Raw genomic sequence first — 25,559 nt, forward strand, 5'->3', positions numbered from 1 at the left:
TCATATGTGACGTCGTTGATGATGTCATTTGTAAGGTAATCTGTAATGTCATATGTGTGTAGGCATAAGCAGTGCATGGTAGGTTCACGTTATGGTTGCGCAGAATTTCTAATGAATTTCTATGGTTTTTAGATTTTGTGCTAATTGCCTGCCTCTCCCTACATGGTTTCTGCCTGGATTATTGGATCATGTAGTAAGTAGGGGCACAATGTGTGCACTTGTACAGATGCTGCTTACATGACAGTTTGGCCATCTCAGCGTGTTATTGTGTTGCACATTTACAGTGCATTTGATTGCATGCTGTAACCGAGAAAATAACACAAGTAGCCGAATGTGCAGGATGATTCAAATGGAATTTTTCCTACATCTTCACTCTCTGGAACAAGGGCTGTTGTTAGGTGACTTAAACACAATGATCCAATAAATAACGAGTGGGGGTGTCATTTTGGGGTTGCAGGTGCGACTCCTGGGGTCTCCCTTGCTACCCCTGCAGTCTCTCGCTTGCTACCCCTGTAAAAATAAAATATATTTCTTTACAAAATCGGAAGCTCCTGGGTACTGGAGTAGCAGGGGCCTGACCACGCCAGGTCTGGGGGGCCCAGCCCAGTCCTCACCCATCGGGGTGAAGGCTAGACTGGGTCTTGCAGTGCGATAAGGAAGCGCTCAGTAGGGGTTGGTGCTGACTGTGACATGTGGCACGTGTCACTTGCCACGTTCAGCTCCAGCCCCTTCTCCTGCGGCTTCCCCTCGGCTCATATACAGGAAACAGGATGCTATCCCAGCTTCCTCATTCCTGTTTGTGAGCAGCATTGAGGAGCCGAGGTTGGCCTAGATGACGGACGGAATCTGGAAAAACATGTAAGAAGGCTTAAAAAAAATATGTGATGTGTATTTTGCATGTGTGAAGTGCGTGTAAGATGTATGCATTTTAACTTTAACTTTAATTGATTTGTAATGCGCAGCCACGGCCCTGAGGTGTAAGTGCGCGAACAAGACAAAACTAACGTAAAACAGATGGGAACAAAGGTCCCGGGGGGTCAGACCAGGCCACAAGAGCGTAACCTAACGATAGATCAATAGAAGAGCCACGTCTTGAGGTTCCTCTTGAAAGCCGTCAGGGAAGACTGTTGTCTTAGGGTCAACGGTAGAGAGTTCCACAACTTTGGGGCGGTGAGAAAAAAAAGCGCAGTTCTCAACCTTCTTTAGTTTACAACGTGGGAGCGTCAGGAAATTTTGATTGCTGGACCTCAGAGACCTGCTACTAACCTTCTTAATGATAGTGTCTTGCAGGTAGGAAGGCATTATACCCAGTCTGTATTTAAAAACGATAGTGAGTAGTCTAAACTTAGCTCGGGCCTTTACTGGGAGCCAGTGTAGGGCACACCTGTTGTCTGAGACATGATCGCAGTGGGCTAACCTGCAACAACTCTCACAACTCCATTATGAATTACTTGGGAGTCTGTTGGAATCAACCTTGCAGAGACCGACCAGGAGACTTCTGCAATAGTCGATTTTTGCCCCAATAATGGCTCTCGCTATGGCTTCCGCGTTAGCTTGGGAGATAAAAGGTCTCAAGTGTGCAAGCAGTTTCACGTAATAGACTGCCGCTGACGCAGTTTTGCTAACATGGGCCTTCCTCTTAAGTGTCTGGTCTAAAATTACGGCCAGGATTTTGTCATTTTGTTTGAAGAACAATTTCGACAGACCCCAGCATGAATGTATGTGCTATGGGTCAGTGAGTGGTGGGTAAATTAGAAGAAGGGATGGGTGGGTGTGTGCCTGTGTAGAGAACGCAGTGAGAGTGGATGTAAGAGAAGGTGTATGAATGCCTGAGGGAATGGTGTATAATAGTGTGTTCCAATGTTGTGGATGGGTACCTGTCTGTGTGAGAAATGTAGTGTGAGTGGACGCGAGAGAAGGTGTATGGGTCAGTGAGTAGTGGGTGAATGAGTAGGAATGTGATAGTGTGTGTTTGAATGTTCTGGGTGGGTGGATGGGTAGAGAATGCAGTGCAAATGGATGTGAGAGGTTTAAGGGTGTGTGAATGGTGGGTGAGTGAGTAGGAATGTGAGTGTGTGGGGGTGTACATGTTCTGGGTGGGTGGGTGCCAGTGTGAGTGTGAGTGAGAGAAGGTATATGGGTGAGTTACTGGTGGGTGACAAGGCATGAATGTGTGAATGTTCTGGGTGGGTGGGTGCATGCCTGTGTGGTGAATACAGTGTGAGGGGAGATGTATGGGTGAGTGAAAGGGGATGGCTGTGTGTGTATGTAAGGCCCTCTGAGAATGGGGATCACTAGAGCATTTATGACACATCCTTTATTGACTTTGCATGTTTTACTGGTATTTTCAGGCAAAGACAATTTCATGTGTGTCATTACCTGGCTAGACTGGCATTTTAGTAGAGCTAGTCTAGCTATTGCTTACTGTGGCATGACATGTATTACTCGTTATCTTTGATTAGGCAATCATGATAAGTAGTATTACCTTGCTAGACTGACGTTTTGATGTAGCGGTCTGTATATTTCTTACTGTTACATTATTTTTTATTAACTGAGCATCTATGATGAAGCAAGGATGATAAGTGTTCTTATGGGTCTAGACTGGTTTACACTGGAACAAGTTTGGACAGGTTTTGCTATTGTGACATGTCACTTTTAATGGCCAAACCAACAGTATTTACATAGGAGTAGTGGCATATATTGGAAGAGCCAGCTTTTCTTCATGGACATTGTACACACATGGTGGTCTGGCCGGCCCGGGGTGTGGCGTGCCCTGTGCTTTGTTAAGGAGCTTGGAGGGTGGGGGAGAGACATTATGTGCTACGCCTCTGGTTGGGCTCTGTTCACCTTGAACTCATTCAAGTGTGATGTGAATGGTTGAGATGGGCCTCGGACTCGACCAGGACTCTGCTCTGGTGCAACACTGTTTAGGGCAATAAGCACTGGACACTGAATCTCAGAAGTGAGAGAGCCATGGAGTGACCCACCCCTCCCCACTCAAACTCCTTCTTGGAAAGGGCCTTGTGGAAGCTTCATTCACATGCCGGTCCTGGGGGGGGGGGGGTCACATTCTTGCATGACTCTGAATGTAATCTACTGTGCTCCAGCATATGCGTGACAGTCTGAAATCTTGACAGTCATTTCAGTTCATAAGAGTCAAATATGTGGTGGAAATGCTTCAGCTAAATAATAGAATATACGGGCAATACCACAGCCGCAGGGCATCATTCCCATTCTTTTCCACTTGTTAGTGCCATTATAAAGGAAACCAGCCCTATGCAGATCTGTCCAACCATGCCCCAAAAGGAACAATCTTTTCTAAATGTGTTAGGCAAACTGCTCTCTGCAGTAGTTCAAAGCATATTTTAGTCTCGTCTGTGACGCATATGTTCATTCACTACATACAGCCACTACAGAGGCATAGGGAGTTAAGGAGAACAGTGAGCCGGTTTGGCTGCAGTGAAAGGAAACAGCAGAATCTAAACTCCATATGGAACGGTACAGATGTCTCATGCCATGTGTGTGGGGTTGGATATCAGATAAGAGGCAGAGGCACCTGCCTCCTGTTACTGGTGTGAGCATTAAATGAGCCCAGAATAGTAGCCATCATAAAACATGGAGGGAGCGAAAGAGCACGATGGGGAAGAATGTTTTCTGCAAAAATGTAATAGGTCCACACCATGGAGAAATAGAAGGAGAAAATGCTAGGCCACATGTTAAAATGGGGAGAGTCACCTAAGGCTGTGAGGTGAGAAGGGGTGAATATTGAGCAGTGGAAAAGGATGTAGTGGGAAGGTGCCCTTTCTGTGTTAGCAAAGAAGGATTGATAAGATGGATCATGCAACACTGTAATAGGTGTAGCCTAGTGAAAGGCTTGTCTAGAAACATGAGAGAGAAAAAAAGGGGAAACAATGAAAAAAGTGAATCAAAGAATGAGTCTGGCAAAAGGATGAACGGTATGGGCTAAATGACAGATTGGATGGGGTGCTCAATATGGAAGAAACAGTAAAGGTCTTATCTAGGGAGGGGGCTCAGTGGGTGCTGATGTTAGGAATGTGTAAAGATAGCAGAGGCTGGCGTGAAAGTTGGCTTGCCTATGAGATTATTAAATGGTCCTTAGATAGATTCTCAGAGTTAAAGCAAATCAGTGTTGCTACTGACCTTCCCATGGTCCCACCAATATGCAGCATCTTTGGGATATAGCTCTGCCATGAGCTTTTAATAGTTTGGCCTCACTGGCTAAGAAGAGAGGTGTAAGACCCCAATTTCGCAGATGAACTTTCGCCAGACATAATGGTCTTATTTTGTCATCTATTTGCGCCCTAGTGCTCGCAGTCTCACTTTCACAGAATAAAAACAGTTGTGCAATGCCAAACTCATACATACATCCAAAAATCTAGGGCAGTATTGGTACTTCAACAGGATGAGGCTCTCTGCAGTCCAGCCATTCGCATATGTTCACGCACTACATACACCTATAACAACGGCACATAGAGATTATGGAGGACAGTGTGCAGCAAATGTCTTACCTCTGTATTGTGATACAGTGAAATGAAAAATCTACATCTAAGGTCTGTGAAATGAAAGATGTTATGCTTGGCTTATATTTGTGTGTTCCTTTACAAAAGGAAAGTAGTACAATTAAGTTTTAATTTACTAGAGAAAAATGTCTAAAGTGAGGTTGCATTGGCCTAACATTGTTAAATATGTTTTTTCCTAAGGTGCATAACTAAAACAGGAGCAGCAGTGTTGGGTTATAAGAGGGTAGATTGGTTTGCACTCACAGAATACCAATAACTTTTCAGACATGTTTACTCAAATTTATTTGTTACTATTTCCAGTATATGCTTGTACCATGCCATTTTTTACAACATTGTAATTTCAATATTAAAAAGAAAATCTGCCAAAAGAATCTATGCTGTTGTTTTGCCCTTACTTTCCGTTGCTTCCTTTTGTAGAGGCAGGGGTAGCACCCTATGGATTGACTGTGTCCTATGATTGTTCCCTCTTGTTCAGTCGTTTCTCTAAGAAACAAGCTGGGGTTAGATCTCTGTCTTCGGCTGAGGCCTTCCTCTGGAACAGCCTCCCTGGCACTCTAAAACTTGCGGAGAACCATCTCTGGTTCCGGAAGCATCTCAAGACCTTCCTCTTTGTTTCTGCCTTTGCCCCACTCTCCCCCTGTTGATTCTGTTCTCCCTCGGCACCATGCACCTGGCCACCCTCTATCCTCCAGCCCCAGGTACCTGCTCACCCTGCCACCCTCAAACACTGCCTTCGGGCCACCCCTTGCACTGGGTTCTGTATCCGTACCCATACAGTCCCACCCCCTGTACTGGGGAGACCCCCGGCCGCCCATAGAGTCAGGGTTTGCTCCGAAGTACTTTAAGACGAGATAGCTGCACCTCAAGATGAATGGGGATGCAGATTCAATTACCCCAACACCAGTCAATAAGGACAACTCAGTGGTTTGGCAAAGGGAGTCTTTTTAATGACAAGTACAAAAAACGGGAAGTCATGGCAATCAGCAGTAATGCGATAGTCTGTCTCGCTTCAACTCCAACAAACTTCACACAAACATTGACATTTATACTCAAAATTCGTCATAATTGACGTGTAATACTCAAAAGTTAAAAACCATTTATATTGGTTCGGAAAAGGTAACTTTAATATAGTTGCTATATCTGTATATGGTAACGGAGTAAGGTGATTGGATAAACTACTGTCAGGAGGGCATCTAAGCCCTTCATTCAAAATGATTACTGTAGATGTCACTAATAGTACGACGTCTCATTGGTTCTACTAACTATAGGACCCTAGATTATTTGATCCATTGTGATTGGGTTGGCATCAACCCCATGCATATTCTTCCACTTTGCTTAGCAGCATGCAGAACGGTCAGCCAGGTGCAGGTTGGCCCCCTCAGCTACCCGGCTTTTCTCCAATTAAGGTTACAATCAATCATCGCTAAAACAACTATGTGTCAATTATCTCATTGTAGTTGGCCTCGAAACTGCATCTTCTGTCTGGAAAAGTTCTGATATCTCTTGCTTGGGCGGATGCCAGGCGTAGGTGTGAACTCTCTCGGCTGGTCATGTGATGCAGACACCATGAATTTGTCTAGTTTCTTGCAAATTCTGTATTTGATTCTCATTCAGCTTGCCACTTGCCCACGCCTCTCTTATCTTTGGCCTTTCAGAAGCAGGATATTCTGTTCTTAAGTTTCAATTATGTGAAGCTACTGTTCGTTCCTTTATTAGTAGGAACTTTGCTCTCCTGGCACGAGTTGCATCTGCTGAGTTTCGATTCAATCGTCTCTTCTTGTTTCCCGGGATACAAGTCTTGTCTCGTTTGGCCTCTAGTAACCTAAGTTGATTCTGCTTTTAGTGCAAAGTGGACTTGCACCTATAATACTGTGCCTTGTTTTGAAGTACATTAAGTATAATGGCGCTTGCCGCTCTATTCTTCTACTAAGCATAGCAAGCCGCACTGGTTCCTTAGCTTTCTTGCGTTTCAAGCATATGTACATGCGTTAGCGGATTGGATATCTTCATCCTGCTTACAGCTTAAGCTTCTTCATGTTTCAGCATTGTTCTCTTCTTTTGGTTCACAATATCTTTATTCATGGCGTTTCGTCTCTCTGCATCATTCTCTGGTTGTCATTTCTTCTATCTGCAAGTCAGTCTGGGCCCTTATGACGTCACCATTCATCTTCCATTAAGGCCTTTTTGGTTTCTTCCGGGACTGTACTTAGGCAATCTTCATTTCGTCTCATTTGCTGGTAGGGTTTTCTCAAAGGATACTTTACTGTCCATGGTTTTCTTGGTCTAGGTACTTCAATAGGTGCTGTTCTTCTCATGGGTACTGGGCAGAACCCTACTGCGGCTCTCTGCTGGTTTATTTGCTCATCATATGTCACATATTTCGGTGTAAATGTTCCTGGTACTTCAAAATGGATGATTGGAGTGCAGGCTTTATTTGGGACCTCCTCTACACTCCCCCATCTGGGTGATTCATTGAACACTTTCACTTCCTTCTCTAGATCCATTTTGTTTTGTTCTTCTGTATTCTCCTTCACTTCTTCTTTTGGGTTAATTCCTTCTTCATCTTCTGGATCGACACATGATGGATGACCTGAAGAAGTGTCTCTTTGGAGTCCATATCTTTATAACTGCCTTCAGGCTTCATGAGTTTCTTACATGATCGTCCTTGTTCCAGGTCATTAGTTGACATTGTCCATTCGGGCTGCAGTAAATCCATCTTCCCAAATAGTTTCTGTGCTTCTTGGGATAGAGAAATTTTGTACCTTCTGGCGCTTGCCTGCTGGCCCTCACAAAGTCTCTTATTTCTTCATCAGTCAGGTCTTTGGGCTTCCATCCTGGCTTGACATCAATCATGATCTTCATCCCTATAGCTTTTTTCACAGTCTTCTGGCATTGTTATATTATTATTTTAATAACACAAAATCTTAGTAGTATGATCACTAGTAGGGCCCCTAGGAACTTGAATCCATCCGCCATCCATTGTGGAACCCATGAAAACAGTGATCCAAACCAGCTGTCGTCATCAACTTTGTCAGTTTCATCAATCATTTGGTTCTGTAATCTTGTCAGCATACCTATGGCTTCAGTTAAGGTTCCATTCTCCTCATCATGATATGGTATAAATGTGCAACCTGATTCTCCAATTTTTGCACAAACTCCTCCATCCATGGCTGTGATCAGTCAAATCGCTCTTAGCTCTTCCTTGATTGCATTGAATCCTTTTATGGTCTGTTTGATGGTCTGCAGTAACTCCCATCTGGTTATTTGCAACCATTTAGTATGTGCTCCAACCTGAAATCTTGGCATGAAAATCGTTACGAACAGTGATGAGGTGAGGATAAACAGCCTGTGTTTGTATGGGATTGCATGAAAGGCTCCTTCTGATTTGGCAGAGAAGTAATTCTCTCACTTCATTCAAGTTGTCAGTTCCACAGATCTCTTCTTCCTCAGGTGAGCATCTGCTTTTGGGAAACTGTCAATATTCAGGTCACTTTTCGGGATCACCAATGCTGGAATGTGGACGTTTACTATTGTGCATATGCCTCCCCAGTCTCTTGGCAGTCTGATGTATGCTTTGGATCCACACGCCCAATAAGGGTCCATAATCACTGCAGTTCCATGTACCATTCCTGGAGCGTCAAAAATGCGTCCACAGTTCTGATTCTCTCCCATCTTCCTTGTGCCATTGTTCCTGAAACAGAACTTTGGGCTTTCTAGTGGCACTATCTGCAGGGGTCCTCCTCTGTCTTCGACCTATGTGAGTAGCTTTGCAAGTTTAGGCCATAATGGCTTGCATCCGTTTCATACTATGTTGATGGTTGGCTCGTAGTGACCGAAGGCCATCCATGCTCGGCATTTCACTACTCCTTTCTCCCATCTGTCGGGTGAAAGCACTGTTCCCCAAATTTGCATTTGGCCTTGATTCTTCCAACTCTGAGCTTCTTCTGGAGTTTTTCATTGAACATTTAGCTTCTGAGTTGCTTCTCTTCTAATCTCTGCTCCTTTAACTCCAGGCTTCTCATATCTTATCACAATGTGCTTCGTCTTTCCATTGTTTCTTGTCTTTATGTCCTGGACATAATCGTCTTCATTTGGATCGGTTGCTTCAGTTGCCCATTTCAGAATGGCATCACTTCCCATGAACTGGCCTCTGGTCTTGCACATTGCTACGTGTGACATACAGTGTGCTGTCTGGACGTCAATTTCCACAGCCATGAAGATCTTGGACTTCCCCATACTGTATGGCATGAGTGCACATACGAAGCAGGCTTCTTCTGACGTCCTTCTTCCAACTTCTTTCATGTGTTGGTACCAAATGTTGTTTGCCAGATGTGCTGTGCTGTCCAGGTAGTCGTTTAGTTCATTGTCATCTCCATGCATACTTCTCTTGATTCTTAGTGTTTTCCTGTAGTTGGCTATGACTACATCCCTGAAGGCATCTGTATGGCTTTTTCTTGCTGGAGGATTCTCAAGTATCTTGGTCCATGGTGCAGGCCTTCTCACCTGCGCCATTTGGGTAGATCGAATTCTGGCAGCTCTTTCTCTTTCTTCATGCATCTTTCTCTGTCGGGTTATAAATGTTTCAATCCATTCCGGCATTTGTCTGGTGTATGGCTGTACTGTGGAACTGGTGCTTGTTCCTTTCGTTGGGACATATATGCTTTGTAATACAGTTTCTGCGGTTTTGTTCTTCAGTTCCTCTTGCAGCTCCCTTGCTTTGGCTATGTACGAAAACAATGAGTCTACTATACATTTTGTCCATGAAGAGAGTTTCTCCGAGTTGGGTCTTGTTTTCTTAAGAGTTTCTGGTATGACAGTTTCTATTGGTTTTCCTCTTAACTCTTGTTTTCTCACAAAGTCTGCTGTGGAGTTTCTTATGGCGGGCAGTCTCTTCTTCTCTGCTGTTTGTGTTTGTGGTTCTGTAGTCATTGACACTAGGCCTGTTTCATGTGCATTCAGTGTTTGTATGCATGTAGTTGTCAGTGATGTTACTTCATTCATCCCTTGCCGAGCCTGTCTCCGGCTTCCCTTTCCATTTGTTACCCCAAGAGTATGTGTATCACTGTTAATCATATTACATTTTAAGTTCATTCACTCCACCATCAGATTTCCTAGGGACTGGAATGACTATATAAGGTCTGGGTGTTTTTGTGGGTCTTATGCATACATCATTAGGTGGGTGCACTGAATTTGGAACGCTTTGTGCACCAATAAAAAATGTGGTTCTGATTGTTAATGACAATAAAATAATGATGAATATGATGCATAGATACATTATTCCCCTGTAAGTCAGGCGGCAGAATTTTCTTCCAGAGAAGCGGGGGTGCCTCTCTTCGTGTGGGAGGACCAGGTTGCTGCTCTGGACCCCCATCTTGATCATTCGCCAAATGTCAATGTTAGTATTTCCTTAACCAGTATCGTCCTTTGAATTCTGTGTTTTACAGTGTCCGATACTCCACAAGTGACCCCCCTATTGCGGGTGATGGATTGTCTCTTAATTCAGGATACAGTTCCTTTGGTAGACTGTGGGAATATTCAAAACAAATAACACTTCAATGTGTCCCCTGTACTGTGCATGTTCAAAAAAGGTGAGCTCCCAATCCACCCCCCCAATTTGCTTCAATCCTGAGGACATGGCGTACGTTGGTCAGATACAAAGAGTAAGGACAGAAAATATCAACTGCAAATTAAGTTCTTGACGCAGCTTCCTCGATTTGTTCCTTGGCGAAGGTTTTTTAGAATCTCCTCAGATAGCTCCTCTGATGGTTAGAAAGTTCCACTTGAAGAATGATTCCATGCAGGAGCATTCCCGTCTGTGCAACATTAGTTGGGTCTCTGATGAAAGTGAGGACGTCAACATCTATTGGTCTCCCCAATAGCTCTGAAAAGTCAGTAACTAGGTGAAAAAGGACGTTGTGTGCCAACCTGCTGTCTTCTGGTGACAGGGACATATGTCCTGTCTTTGTTGAGGTTCAGGATTATATGTTCTTTCTTTGATGTAAACAATGTCTGCACTGCCAGGTCGCATGGAGTGCAACCAGAATGATTATCTTATTTAAGAGATGGCTCAAATGTTCTGTATTTGCTGGATCTCGAAGAAATGTGAGTTTGTCTGTTGTTCTGCCAATGAGAGTTGGACAATCTTCGATTATGCGAAAGAACAGGGTGTTGATGAGCTCATCCATTTCCGCCTGTGTTGGGATCATTTGGTTCTTTCTCACTGTACTTAGGGAGTAGGATAAATTATTCGGCAATGACAGTGAGCAGTTGTCTTATTATCTTTTTGTTCTCAGGATCTTGTAAAAAGTTAGTGACACTGGTGAGCTTCCCTACCAATTATGGGTATGATCTTAGCACTAGGTCGAAATAGGTGACCACATCCTTTGTGATGTCTCTACTGTGGGACACCATAAGTGATTCCAAACAGAGTTATCGTGCAAAAAGAGTCAAGATACTGTTTTTTCTTCCAGTTTATGTGTCCCCGATCAAAACTTCTCATGTTCTCCTTTCTTTATTAAGGCTTTTGTGTGCCTCAGTCCAAAATTCGAAGTCATATGACTGTATTGTGGCTTGTGCGTGCAATTTTCGTCTTCACTCTGCAACTAGGATGCACAGAGTGTCTGGGCCTCATTACGAGTTTGGAGGTAGCCATGGAGCTATTAGCCGAGGTCGATCCTTGAAGACCCATCAATAAAAACGATCTCTCCTCCTGCCAAGGCATTTTCTTGCAACCTGGGGATTTCATCATAGAATTCTTCATAATTTGCACAGTCATGCATGGGCTCTCCTTCAGTGACTGGCTCTGCTATAAAAATAGCAGGGTTCACTATCTTACATCGGATTATTTGAATCAATGGATTTGATATGATCACTTCATAAGCAGAAGCTCTCTGAGATGTCAATGTGCCCTTTGGTTCTCTAAAATGGCAAATAGTGAGTGCTCTGAGCATCCCATTACAATGGTTGTAGTCTTTTCTACGGCGAACGCTGCAGCAGCTAAACTTTGTGCGCACGAGAAGTGGCCACATCACTGGGTCCAAATTCTTGCTGTAATATGCTAGGGGCTTGTACCCCAGCAAGGTTCTTTGAGTGAGCACTGCCATCATAGCACTGCCATTTGTGTGTGAAAACAGATAACATTCCTCTGCATAATTAGGAATCCCTAGAACTGGTGCTGTGCAAATAGCTCTTTTGAGTTCAGCAAATCCTTTATCCATGGATTCAGACCATTCAATCTTCTCCTTCATCACTTGGGCCTTCTTTAGGGCCTGAAGTAAAGGCTTAGTGTAAGAGCTGTAGTCAAAGACCCATGCCCTGACATAGTTGCATAGGCCTAAAAAGCTCTGCATCTGCTTTATTGTGTGTGGCTTAGCCGTGTTCAATATGGCTTCAGCCCTTTCTGGGGTCACCTTCTTTCCCTCATGTGAGATCAATTGGCCTATATACAGCACTTCTTGTTGATAATATTACAACTTTTCCTTGTCAACTTTATATCCTTTCTCAGCCAGTATAGGCAATAGCTGAACAGAATCGTGTCTGCATTGCTCTTCTGTGTTGCTGCAAATCAAGATGTCATCCACATATTGCAGGACGACACTTTCTAGTGCAATATTGCTCAAGTCCATCTGCAGGACTCTGTTGAAAATGGAAAGGGACTCAAAGTACCCCTGTGGTAGCCTCATGGTCTTCAGACGCATTTGTCTGAACGTGAATGACGTCAGATCCTGTGAGTCATGGTGCAACGGGATTGAGAAAAATGCATTTTTCAAGTCAATCACCATGAAATATTTTGCCTCAACAGGTACATTACATAGGATTGCAGACGGGTAACTCAGCCTAAACAACATCGTTTATTGGCCTTAGATCTTTCACTAGCCTCCAAGACCCCCTTTACTTTTTTCACAGGATACACTGACGTATTGCATGGTGCCTCTGACGTTACTAAAATGCCTTGGTCCATCATGGCAGAAATTGTCTTAAAAATCCCCTCATCTGCCTCCGTGGACATGGGATATTGTCGTGCCTTAGGTAAAATAGCTCCTAGTTTTAATTTAATTCTTACTTTTCCAACCCCCTTCAAGAGGCCTACGTCATAGGGTCCTGTAGTCCATACTGAGACAGGCACCTGGGCCATGTCACCATCAAAATATTCAGGACGATTTAGCGCCAACATCATTCTCTGGGGCACCTCTCTTTTAATCACTTTTACCCAAAAGGTGAGACTCACTTCTACCATTGTCTCTCCCATATCTGTTGGTTCTTCAAACAGATTATCATCGGTGACGTCAGTCACTCGATAACCTTCTTCAATGGCGATTATCGTGCACCATTGTCTACCCTCGTCATGGTAACCGTCAACCAAGGCTACCTTCCCTCATATGGCAACTGTGTGTATCATCAAGGGAAATACTTGTCCCTCTTCCTCATGCATCAGTATTTTGGGTCTGAATAAGAACTCATCAGGGGTTCTCATGATTTTTTCTGCAGGCCTGGCAGCCCTGCCATTAGTATGCGCAAGCGAAATGCGAACATTTCTGGCTCTAATGGTATAGCCCTCTTGGCTGGGTGTCCCGCGTATGCTCTGACTATCTTGCATACATTTGAATAGTGCATTCCTGGAGTCGAACATACTATGCCCTCCTCCGTGAACGAGATTGTCATGTTTAACTTTGTAATTAAATCTCTCCCCAAAATGTTTACTGGGGTCTGACTTGAATATAGTAAAGGCACGTTCATTTCACATTCTCCTATAGAGACTGGAAGTGCTTTGGTAAAGGGAACACAACTTGTCGCTCCTGTGAAACTCTGAATATTTATGGCCTCGCCAGACAAGGAAAACTTGCCTTCACGAATACACGAGCGTGTTGCACCCATGTCAACGAGGAAGGAATATTCTTTATCCCCTATAACGACATCCACGCTAGGTTCCCTGTGAGGGTCTGGTGTCACTGATAGGATAGAACACATCAGGGTTCCCAGTGAGCTGTCCTAGCCATATACAAATTTGGCCCACCATGTGCTGGTGGATTTCCCCCATTTCCATTGTTACTTCCCATTCCAGGGTTCGTGGTCTGCCCTGTGCCCCTCGTTTGTGCCACTTGCAGTGGGGACTGTTGGGACTGTCCGTGTGATAAATTCCCCATGCTCTGAGGTTGTGCACCTTGTTGCGCTTCTGGCGCTTGTTGTTGTACCATGTGATTCTGTGCAACTTCCTGCTGTAAGGCTGCAGGTGGATTCACCATACCTGCTCCTGTCCCTTGGCCGTTCTGCATCATGCCTTGGCTTCTGAATGTGCGCGCCAAATGCCCTGTCATTCCACACAGCCAACATACTGGCGATGGTCAGATTATTTGCCCGCTTGACATATCTTGATTACCATTTTGCATATTTTGAAAACCTCCTTGATTTTTTTGGAAACCTCCCTGATTACTTTGCCATCCTCTTCCACTAAATCCTCTTCCCCTGGGTAAAACCCTGCATTACCCTGATTTTTTTGCTGTGAACTAACCACCTGCTGCATGCTCGATTCAGCTGCGCTAGTTATCATGGCTCCCTCAAGAGCATATTTTGACAATTTCCTTTGCACCAATTTCGCTTCCTCACCCTTTCGAGTTGCTTCCTTTTTGCGATTCTTTTCTTGCAGCAGTCTGCAACAGTGTGCGATTGTTAGCTGTATTTCAGCCCAAGGGTTAGCTTCAATTCCCACCAATTTCTTGAGCTGCTTCTGTACCGGTTCTGGCAGTCCTTGGCACAATATATGTTAAATTATAGGTATAGATTTCGTCCAAGATTCATGAGTATAGGTATAGATTTTGTCCAAGATTCATGAGTCTTGAGCACCCATGCGTCTTGAAAATTCTGTATATAAATCAACGGATCCTCAGACACTTTCATTTTCTGCATCATTATAGCTTCCATATCGGAAGTATCTGGATATAGCACCCGTAGTGCTTTCCATATGGCGGCTCTACAATTGTTAAATGGAGCTCTGTCATGTGAGGTATTCATTGTGGTTAAACCAGGGGAGCCTGCTCGTACCCACACATAGTCTGCTCTCTCAATGAGTATGGCGATTAGGAGACCTTTAATATCCCTAATAGCTAACGTGTACCCTGCTGTCATTTATTCTAACTCGTATATCCATTTTCCGACTCCCGATGTCAGTATTAGAAGCTTGTTTTTCAAGTTTTCTCAATCCATGTGTGGCCATGGGATATATTGCGGTTTTATTCCCCCATTCTCAGGCAACGGAAATTGGAATGTGTAGCCCTCTCTCTCTTCTCTCATTTTTCTCCTGTCTATTGCAGGGGTAATATTTCCACATTGCCGTCTACCTGGCAATGCACCTAGTCTGTCCACATAGGGCGGCGATGACACCCCCCTCTGACCTTGAGATGCTTCTTCATATCGGTCAGGCTGCGTGGCTGACTCTGATGCCCTCAGTGCAGACTCGCTAGTGTCTGACCATCCTATTCCTTTTTCCGTTGGGAGTCGTCTTTTGCTCCTTTCCTCCTCATTTTCCTTGCGCTCCTCCCTTTCGGAGTCGGACATTGCTTGTCCCCAACTAGTGCGACTTCTTGTATCCTCTTTGTTCCTACTTGCTTCTAATCTATCCAGGGATAGTTCTTTATTCCCACTAATTCGGGAGACATCCTCAGTGTCATAAAGCTGAGTGCTCTCTAGGCACTCGTCTTCCCCTCTCCTTGGGGTATTTGTTCTAGCCCCATTTCATCATATATTCTATCAATAGTTTCTCTGATGCTTCTGGTGTCGAAGTCACCGTCGATATTTTGGTACTGAGTCGTACTCAGGAAAAAATTCTTCGATGTCTTCCCAATCTACCACTGGAGCGGGTTTTTTAACCTCTCTCCCCAGATATTCAAGATCGCGTGCTCTCTGTCTTTGCTTACGTTCTATGTCCTCATCGAACTTTTTGCGTTTCCTCACCTCTTCTCTGACCCTATCATATTCCTTTCTTTTTTCATTTCTACTTTCATCTGCCCTTCGAATTTCCTCATCTCTTCGTCTCTTTATTCTTTTCTCATGTTTCCTTTGCTCTTCTTCTTCCAACCTTTGCTTCTTCTGTCTGTCTTGATCATTGGCTGCCCTTGGGTTGCGATGAAGCTGTTTTTCTTGCTCTTTGCGATATAGCTGTTCTTGCCTTTGTCTGTCTTTCTTCCTTATCCTTTCATCTCTTAACTCCTTCTCTTTCCCCTTTCTCTGTGTCTCATCTAACCTCTCTTTTTGTCTCGCGTCATCAATGCTTTTGCCATCGAGTTTCAGTAAAATGTGCCCTCCCATCCATTTGTCCTTTGCGAATGCTATCTCATCAGTTCTATCCTCGCTTCCCTTCCATCTCTTTCCTTCTCTCTCCTTGTCGAGAGATGTACTTGTCTGTGCCTGATCTCTTCTTGCGTCATCACGTCTCTCCTTGTCCCGTGGCACTGCGGAGGTAACATTCTTGCCCTTATCCTTCCCCTTGATTTTCGTCACTACTATGTGTAGGTGACTCATATGCGGGGTTGCTGTACCCCGTGGCTGCTTTGAGCTCTCTCAATGGGTATAACCCCTCGTCCTTACTTTCTTCAACTTTCATTTTGAGTGGGGCAGGTGGTACGGTAGGCATCTCACCCCCCTATGTGCATATATTAAGTATCCAATCTGTTGGCGGCTCTTCCTCCTTTCCATGTTCATACATTTTGCACAACTCGGGAACACCAAGGCGTTTTTCCAACTTCTTGCCTGAATATGTGGCATGCAAATATGTCATCATATGTTGTAAGACGGCTTTAGATAAAGACCCATTTTGTGGCCATGGCATAAACATCTTGTGGGCAGTACCTTTAACACACTCAGTACTATATTTCTTTAGCTTGGGTGCGTGTTTTGGCAACTGCTTGCATAAGTGTGCCAATGGAGTCATGTCTTCCATGCTTAAATCTGTTCCCTTTCCTCTTATGGAAGCACAAAACACTGCAAGCTCCAATCCAAATGTTTTCCCATTTTTTATATCTTCTAATTTACTCAAAAAACATCAATACACATGCGATTTCATTTCAGTTGTGAAATCGCACAAAATTTAGATTAGTTTTCTTCAAAGAGACTTTTTAGACATATGACGTCACAACAAAAAACATGTACGACAGATGCTTGACAGACTAAACAGACACCAGCTGGACACAGATATCTCTGCCTCTAATCATTACCCCTTCATGGAGTGTAAACGTACCCCTTTCACAACGTCTTTAAACATTGTGCTAGTCTAATCGTTCCCTATTATGTGGGACTCTGGGTACATGTTTCTTCTAGCCGCTATATTAAAGCGTAGGAATAAGGTGAATCCTCTCACTTCTCGGGTGTCTCCCCCGGTATCCTCTCACTTCTTGGGTGTCTGCCCCGGTAACCTTTCACTTCTCAGGTGTCTGCCCCGGTAACCTTTCACTACTTAATTATTCTTGAGTCATTATCCCCTTTGTATATATATATATATATATATATATGTCTTCTCTACTTCTAACTATATTTTGTTTTCTTCCCGCCTTCCTCCGTTACCTTTTCCTTTTACTTGTTCTAGGGCATGCACTATTTGCCAAAACATTCAATTTTTGTTTCACTCACCGTTCGCATAGTTCCGATCTGGACCCTCGTGATCACTGCCTTTGTTACCGCCTTCTTCAGCTTTTCACCCGCTCAGCTGCCCGTAGGAATGGGAAGGGAAGTGTGGGGAACACGGGTCCCTTCAGGCCCTAACTGCAGTCTCTTTTAACCTGCCACTGTCCATGGGAGCTTCATGGTCTACTCAGTCGAATGGCAAAGGACTTGTGATATTGCCGAAGACCTAGAGTTACTTTATGTCGACGGTCAATGGGTGTCTTACTGTAATCAATAATCGATAGTCGATAAACCATCCGATCTCAGCTACCAAGTGTACTGGGGAGACCCCCGCCGGCCCATAGAGTCAGGGTTTGCTCCGAAGTACTTTAAGACGAGATAGCTGTACCTCGAGATGAATGGGGGTGCAGATTCAATTACTCCAACACCAATTAATAAGGACAACTCAATGGTTTGGCAAAGGGAGTCCGTTTAATGACAAGTACAAAAAATGAAGAGTCATGGCAATCAGCAGTAATGCGATACTCTGTCTCGCTTCAACTCCAATGAACGTCATACAAACAGTGACATTTATACTCAAAACTCGTCATAATTGACGTGCAACACTCAAAAGTTAATAAGCATTTCTATTGATTCGGTAAAGGTAACTTTAATAAAGGTGGCATATCTGTATATGGTAACGTAGTAAGGTGATTGGATAAACTACTGTCAGGTGGGGATCTAAGCCCTTCCTTCAAAATGAGTACTGTAGACGTCACTAATAGTACGACGTCTCGTTGGTTCAACTAACTATAGGACCCTGGATTATTTGGTCCATTGTGATTGGGTTGGCATCAACCCCATGCATATTCTTCCACTTTGCTTAGCAGCACGCAGAACGGTGAGCTAGGTGCTGGGTGGCCCCCTCAGCTACCCGGCTTTCCTCCAATTAAGGTTACAATCAATCATCGCTACAACAACTATGTGTCAATCATCTCACTGTGGTTGGCCTCAAAACTGCATCTTCTGTCTGGAAAAGTTCTGATATCGCTTGCTTGGGCGGATGCCAGGCGTAGGTGTGAACTCGCGCTGCTCCTCACTCGGCTGGTCACGTGATGCAGACACCATGAATATGTCTAATTTCTTGCAATTTCTGTATTTGATTCTCATTCAGCTTGCCACCTGCCCACGTCTCCTTATCTTTGGCCTTTCAGAAGCAGGATATTCTGTTCTTAAGTTTCAATTATGTGAAGCTACTGTTCGTTCCTTTATTAGTATGACCTTGGCTCTCCTGGCACAAGTTGCATCTGTTGAGTTTCGATTCAGCCGTCTCTTCTCGTTTGCTGGAATACGAGTCGTGTCTTGTTTGGCCTCTAGTCACCTAAGTTGATTCTGCTTTTAGTGCAAAGTGAACATGCACTTATAATACTGTGCCTTGTTTTGAGGTACATTAAGTATAATGGCGCTTGCCGCTCTATTCTACTAAGCATAGCAAGCCGCACTGGTTTCTTAGCTTTCTTGCGTTTCAAGCATATGTACATACGTTAGCGTTAGTACGTTAGTACATACGAACCTAAAGAAGAGAACATTGTTCTCTTCTTTAGGTTCACAATATCTTTATTCATGGTGTTTCGTCTCTCTGCATCATTCTCTGGTTGTCATGTCTTCTATCTGCAAGTCAGTCTGGGCCCTTGTGACATCACCATTCGTCTTCCATTAAGGCCTTATTGGTTTCTTCCGGGACTGTACTTAGGCAATCTTCATTTCGTCTCATTTGCTGGTAGAGTTTTCTCAATGGATACTTTACTGTCCATGGTTTTCTTGGTATAGGTACGTCAGTAGGTGCTGTTCTTCTCATGGGTACTGGGCAGAGCCCTACTGCGGCTCTCTGCTGGTTTATTTGCTCATCATATGTCACATATCTAGGTGTAAACGTTGCTGTTACTTCAAAATGGATGATGGGAGTGCAGGCTTTATTTGGGACCTCCTCTACACCCCTTTTTCCTCCTGCACTTATCAGACCTACCCAGCCTGCTGCCTTAAACCCAGCACCTGCCGCTTGTTGGCTGCACTACAATTGTTTGTTGCCTTTATTGTTTATTAATTTATTTATTTATTATTATTTATCTGTTTTTCTCCTTGCTCAGCACTCTCCTTTTCTCCCCCCTTCCATGCAGTACTCCTCCTCCCCTCTCCCATGCACTTGCGCATTCTCAATGTCACTGGGCCTAATACGATGGTTGTTTTTGTTCTCCTCTGTTCCCTTTCCCTTGCCTTGTCGCTCTCTGAAACACTTGTGTATGAGCGCGTTAGAAATAAAATATCAATATCAATATGAATATGAATATCAGTAAAACAGAGATAGCGAGTGATGTTTGTAACTGAATCTTGAACTCACAGGTCAATGAAATTACAGGTATTCTAAAATTGATAAGTTGATATTCTCAGTGTCATTGTCTCGTGTGGTGCATTTGTAGTGACAATTCCACATGCAAAGACCTCTCCTTTTTACATTTGGGATTCTATATTTAGTCAGCTGATATCCAAAACGTAATTGTAGTAATTCCGAGATCCAAGTAGGCATTCTGCCCCGAGTTTTAATTCTTAATAGTACTACTTCTTTGTAAATAACTAAATATTTTCAGAGAAGAAGCCATATAAATAGACCTCCAATATGGATATACATTGCAATTTACAAATAAGCTAGCAACCTATTAACTAGTTCATCAGTAAAGCATTCTGCTAGCTCACAAGGGTAAAATACCCTAGTCCTATATAGAGAGTAAATGTAACTTGCATCATTATGCAGTGTGCTGTTAAAATCCAAATGCTGGTCGTGAAACATTCCTGTTGCAAATCTGTTGTAAAAACCCTGTACATAATTGTAATATTACATTCTGGTTATGAAATCCCTACTCAGTCAAATGACAACATGACCTCACACCAATTATAATAACCCAGTGCAGTTGGATTATCTCTGCCATCAAAATGTCTGTTGCCAGAGCTACAGTAACACCAGCTACCACTTCTTGTCATTTCACATGGGAGTTATTGAACAGATAATGCTGAACAGAAAGAGGAAAACATTGAAAGAAATACGGGAACAGCAAAAAAGCAGCAAACGAGACAGAAAAAGGACACGATTACAGAAGAAAGATAATTGCAGAAAGAGAGATGAGGATATACAGTAAACAGAGAAACATGCATGTAGAACAATATGGATATAGAAAGAATTACAGAAAGGTAGACAAAAAGAGAAAGAGGACATGTAAAGGGAGAACTGCAAATATAGAAATAAGGGATAAGAAAAAACCAGTTGAAAGAAAAGACAGATGAAAAAATGGTACTAAGCTACAAGACGAGAAGCATAAACAAGAGGAAAAAAGCAAGAAGACAAAACCACAGACAAGGAAAAGAAGACAGTGAAAAGAAAATGTATGTGCTTGAGGGCAGGGTTCTGGCACCTCCTAAATGACTCGCAATATACTGTGTCCATAGTGTACAGTTTGGGTAGTTTATCCCATGTATAATCAAGTTTATCAATAATATGGTATGGTTCTGGTGTAGATGACTTGATAACAGGCTAAATGTAATACTATATTTAAGGGTCCCAGAAATGTTTGCGGAAAATGATTGCTGCTGCAAAAAAATCGGTGGCAACCAAAAAAGACTCTCTACAGCTGGGTCATATTATGCCAGTGGTAGGTGATGTCCCCTCATTGAAGGTACTGTGAATGCTGTAGGAAATAGCTCATCTGGGCACGATGATTCATTCACTATACCTCCCCCTTCACCTCACAGTTCTGTTTGTGCCCCAAAATCGAGGAAGCGCCAAAAAAACGTTCAAGGCATGTGTTGGTGGGTCACCTTGTCCCAAGTCAAATATCTCTCCACCCACTCATCAATCTAAGAGGGAAAGCTGTGGTAGGATCTGGTCGAAGTGTCTCTCGAGATGGACCTTTGTGCAAGCCAATGAACTTTTCGGAGGACTTTTCTCTGAGGTTTTTACATGGTCAAATGCTTTCTCGTCCTCTATAATTGATTATGTTTTTTTGAAGAATGTTATGATGGAAGAGACAGTCGAATTTAATATAGTAAAATCTAGCCTTAGCGACCACTCAAAGTTGCAATTAGTCTGGAGCCGTCCTGCCTCCTGGGATCCCGCAGAGTTTATGTAAAGCGGCTCCCTGGTAGTGTCGGGTCAAGGTACTACGGTTACCCAATTTAGCACCAATTTAGAGCAAGTCAATATTGACTTGTTCAAATGGTTGAACAACCTGACCAAAGCAAACAAGTCCATGTATTCATCACCTGCGGAATTCCCGAAAGTGTTATCAAGGCTGAGAATACGTAATAATGTCAATACATTGGTGCAATCTAAGATTTCCTTACCAGGGAAACAATATAAATTTGAAAGAGGTATTTAATTGAGAAAATGCCAAATGAGAATTTCAGGAATCTCATAAAATGTGTATCCAGGACTTGGGAGGAGAAAGAAACAAAAAGGCCATCAATCCAACAGTTTAGAAATGGGCGTAAACTTCATTTATAGCAGAAAATCAAGATGTATTAAGTAAAATTGTAACTTAGGACAACCGTGCTATATGGTGGACTTTGAACAATAAAAGTAATATACAGTTACACTACCAGTCTTCTGGAGTCTCGGAGGAAGCATGGGTAGAACATTTTTCTGACAAATTTGAGGACAAATGTAATGATGGGAGGATCTTGAGTACTACAAATTCTCATCAACGTCCCTCTTTTCCCTTGTCTGTGCTCTTAGATGGATCAGATATTACTAAACTAAATAATTCCAGAGCTTCTAGCCCAGATGGAGTGAAAAATGATATAATCAAAAGCAACCCAGCATTGTGGGTTGACATCTTGTACCATTTATTTACTCACATTGTCAAGGACGGTATTTGCCCTATCTGTTGCACATCTTCGACAGTTCTGATTTTCAAAAGAGTCGATAGAGATAACCCTTTTTGTTATAGACCAATTTCTTTGATTGATACAACATCAACGATCTTTGCTACACTTCTTCTTAGAGAATTGACTTTGTGGACTGAGGGGGCTTATATCTTGAGTACTCTCCAAACTGGCTTCAGGAGAGATAGTGGCACAATAGTGAGTGGGATTGCTCTAACAGCCTTTCTGTCCGATATTGGACCCCCTATGGGTCAATCACTTTATGTTGCCACAGTTGACCTGTCCACAGCCTTTGACAATGTCAACATCTCTAAGTTCTGGGCAAAGTTGGCCAAATGGGGGATAGATTCAGGCTTGTTATGCCTGATCCAATTCCTCTATTCTGACAATTCGACCAAAGTCAGATTAAATAGGATTGGAAAATTGTCAAGGAAGAATCCCTTTAATAGAGGTATACTTCAGGGTGTATGCTAGTCCCACCTTATTTAATTTATATCTAGCTGACCTATGGGCAAAAAGCAGAGAGTGGTGGGATACGTTCCCAAGTGGCCTGGTCTGGAGGTGAGGTGTATTGCAGACACACATGGTTTAGTAATAATGAACTGCACACAGATGGGTTTACAGTGGCAGCTGGAAGGTATAGAAAAATATCTGAATGTAAAACATCTGCAGATCAATCCAAAGAAATCATATCTTATGGTTAGCACACTCGTACGAAAATCAAGAACTTTGTTTGAATTGAAATATTATCCAATTTCCAGAGAGTCAAATCAATCTGTTATATATGTTTGATTATTTCAGTAAAAAAAAATCAGGAATATTTTAGAGCATCAATGGAGGAAAAACGTTCCCATGTGTTTTAATACTGATGGCCATAAAGTCCAAACTGTGTGGGTGCACTCTAATTCCATTTATTGAGTTCTATAAAACCAAAGTATCACAAATTATATTGTATGGCTGTGAACTGTTGAATATTAGGGATAGAATATTTTGAAGCGAGCACTGGGTCTTTCAACCTCAGTTCCAGTCAGTGTCATTAGACTGGAACTGGGATTGACCTCCTGGTGGACGCAGTACACAAGGAGGAGTCTCTTTAATAAATAATCTGCAGCAGACATGCACATCTGTTCTAGGGTTGTTTGTAAGGGTGCTAATATCTACAGACTCCAATCCTTATCTAAAGAAATTTAAGAGTTGATGTAACGGGATGAGGGAGGTTGTGGATTTGAAAGGTACAGGGTTATTGGGAGCAGTGAAAAGAAGGATTGATTGCTGGAGTAGAGCTATGTACTTGCAAGATTTGGGAAAGACTGAAGCTCTGTGCTGGTAAGGAGCCTTTTTTATGCCTATTTCTGATCCAAGGTTATATTTGGTAAAATTTCCATCATCAAAATTCAGATATTGGTATCTAAGGTTTAGACTGCAATGTCTCCCTACCCTTGAGTTTGCTTGGTATTCCTATTGAAATTGGAACATGTAGCATGTGTGATATGGGCTCTGTAGAAAATGTATTTCGCCTTGTGATATACTCTCCATTTTTTTCAGAACTGGGAATTGAAACTTTTGGAGATTTGTTCACTCAACTTTACAGATCATATCTCAGGATTTGTGGAGTAGGCTTATGTCTAGTCTGCACATTTCACTCATTGCTGCTCTGGTCAGGATGCTAATGATTGTTTTTTCAGAGCTGATTAAAGTATCAGAACGAGGCATTAGGGATTTGGCTAGCATAAATGAAGGTTAATGGTGGAGTTTTTCTTATTTTTTTCTTGGTGGAAAATAATTTATAAATGCATTTCAGCTGTATGATACTGTTTTGTTTTGCTTTTATTTCTCTTTTCACTTGGTTTGTTTTGTGATTTTATTTGTGGTATGATATATGAATTTTATAAACAATGTGTAAATGTGTAAATGTAGTTTCTGTACTAAAAACACAATACAAAAATACTATGTTTGTTCTCTTTGGTCTAACATAGAAAAATGATAAGCACATCATTTTGAAAGTATCTCGTTGATCATGAATCCCTTCACATTCTCTTTCTGTAATATCTTTAAGGGTGGGATGCAGTCATGGACTGGAAGGATGTATTGTCAGGAGGAGAGAAGCAGAGAATGGGTATGGCGCGGATGTTCTATCACAAGTAAGTTATGGCACAGATTTCCTATCACAAGTAAGTATGCTGATCCACGTACATAAGATCTTATGTCAACATTTTGACTCCTTAAATAAAGATTACTTTTATCTCAATAGGTTTTTGGCTGATTTCCTGAATGTAAATTTTCTAATTGGACATATTTTTTCACCTTTATAATGCAAATAAGCGTTTTCTGACCTTTTATTTTAAAAGTTACCTTATTGGTTTAAATGATTGCTTTCACCAACCACATTTCATCCCTTGTCCATGAGTTCATTACCCAAATCTACTTTTTCAACAGGGATCCCCTTGCTCACCCTTTTCTCTTTCAGTTCCCTCCAATTCCCCAACTACCTCTCACCACCTCTACTCTCATTCCTTACCATGTTTGTACTATGTTGACCCTGCTTGCTCCAGAGTCTTCAACAACTTGCCCGTTAGACTATTTGTTTATTTTCTAATTTGTATTTCAAACCATTTTTAATGCATGATTTTTGGGGACTTTGTTTTGTGTGGAATTTACTTTTTGTCTAGAGATTTTGAGTGGAAAATATTGTTTTGATAGATTAGAAAAGTCATCAATTATGGGAATATGCACACTTTTGCACTGCTGATAATAAGACTAAAATAATAAGACGAATATGCTTGCTTACACTTCTTCATATTATGCTATAGCCTGGTCACCTTCGCTTCAGGTACTGCAGATAGCTACTGTACTGACATCCCTGAGATGGGATATCTTTTTGCAGTGTCTCCAATGCAATGCAACCATAGCACCTTTTATTCACTCCATGAAGAGTGTTCTTTGAATAACAAAGCAAAGAAGCATCGAAGAGATAAAAGAGATGACATTTGTATAAGTATGCGACACTGGATTATTATTACAAATGGTAACAACAGGAAACAAGTTCTGGTATATTTATTTTTCAGGTAGCGCCATTATTTGACTATGTTCTTGCAACGCTTGTTAGCTGTTGCCATCTTGTCAGTACCAGCAATGTCCAATTGTTGAAATGATTTTCCCAGACATTAACATTGTATGAAACATGTCATGGCAAGTATTGCTGTCAGATATATCTGCCATTGGCATCAATTGCACAGGTGCTTACATAATTCTGAGGTATTGCCAGAAGAAGTTCATGCACTCAGACTGTTTTAATATCACATTTATAGACACCAAATGCACAACAGTTGACAAATAGTGTGAGTACAAGGGCCTAGGATGGAAGTGCCTAGCAAATGTCTATCCAATGCTTAAGCAAAAGCCAGTTATTGGCACTCTTCCCCACCCTGACCCCACCCACCAACTACCCCAAGATTAAAAAAGGACATCATGAAATGGTCTTTATCAAGATATATT

General features: G+C 42.5%; 1 protein-coding gene across 1 annotated transcript in view; it reads left to right on the top strand.

Moving 5' to 3' along the window:
- Window positions 1–25,559, top strand: part of ABCD2 (ATP binding cassette subfamily D member 2) — a 427,364-nt gene that overhangs the window by 296,932 nt on the left and 104,873 nt on the right. The window contains exon 8 of the mRNA XM_069629213.1: window positions 24,121–24,205. Coding sequence (XP_069485314.1) covers window positions 24,121–24,205 — 85 coding nt within the window. The remainder of the gene's footprint in view (window positions 1–24,120; window positions 24,206–25,559) is intronic.

Source organism: Ambystoma mexicanum, chromosome 12 (assembly GCF_040938575.1).
Source record: "Ambystoma mexicanum isolate Mex_15411 chromosome 12, UKY_AmexF1_1, whole genome shotgun sequence".
In the NCBI taxonomy this organism is placed as follows: Eukaryota; Metazoa; Chordata; class Amphibia; order Caudata; family Ambystomatidae; genus Ambystoma; species Ambystoma mexicanum.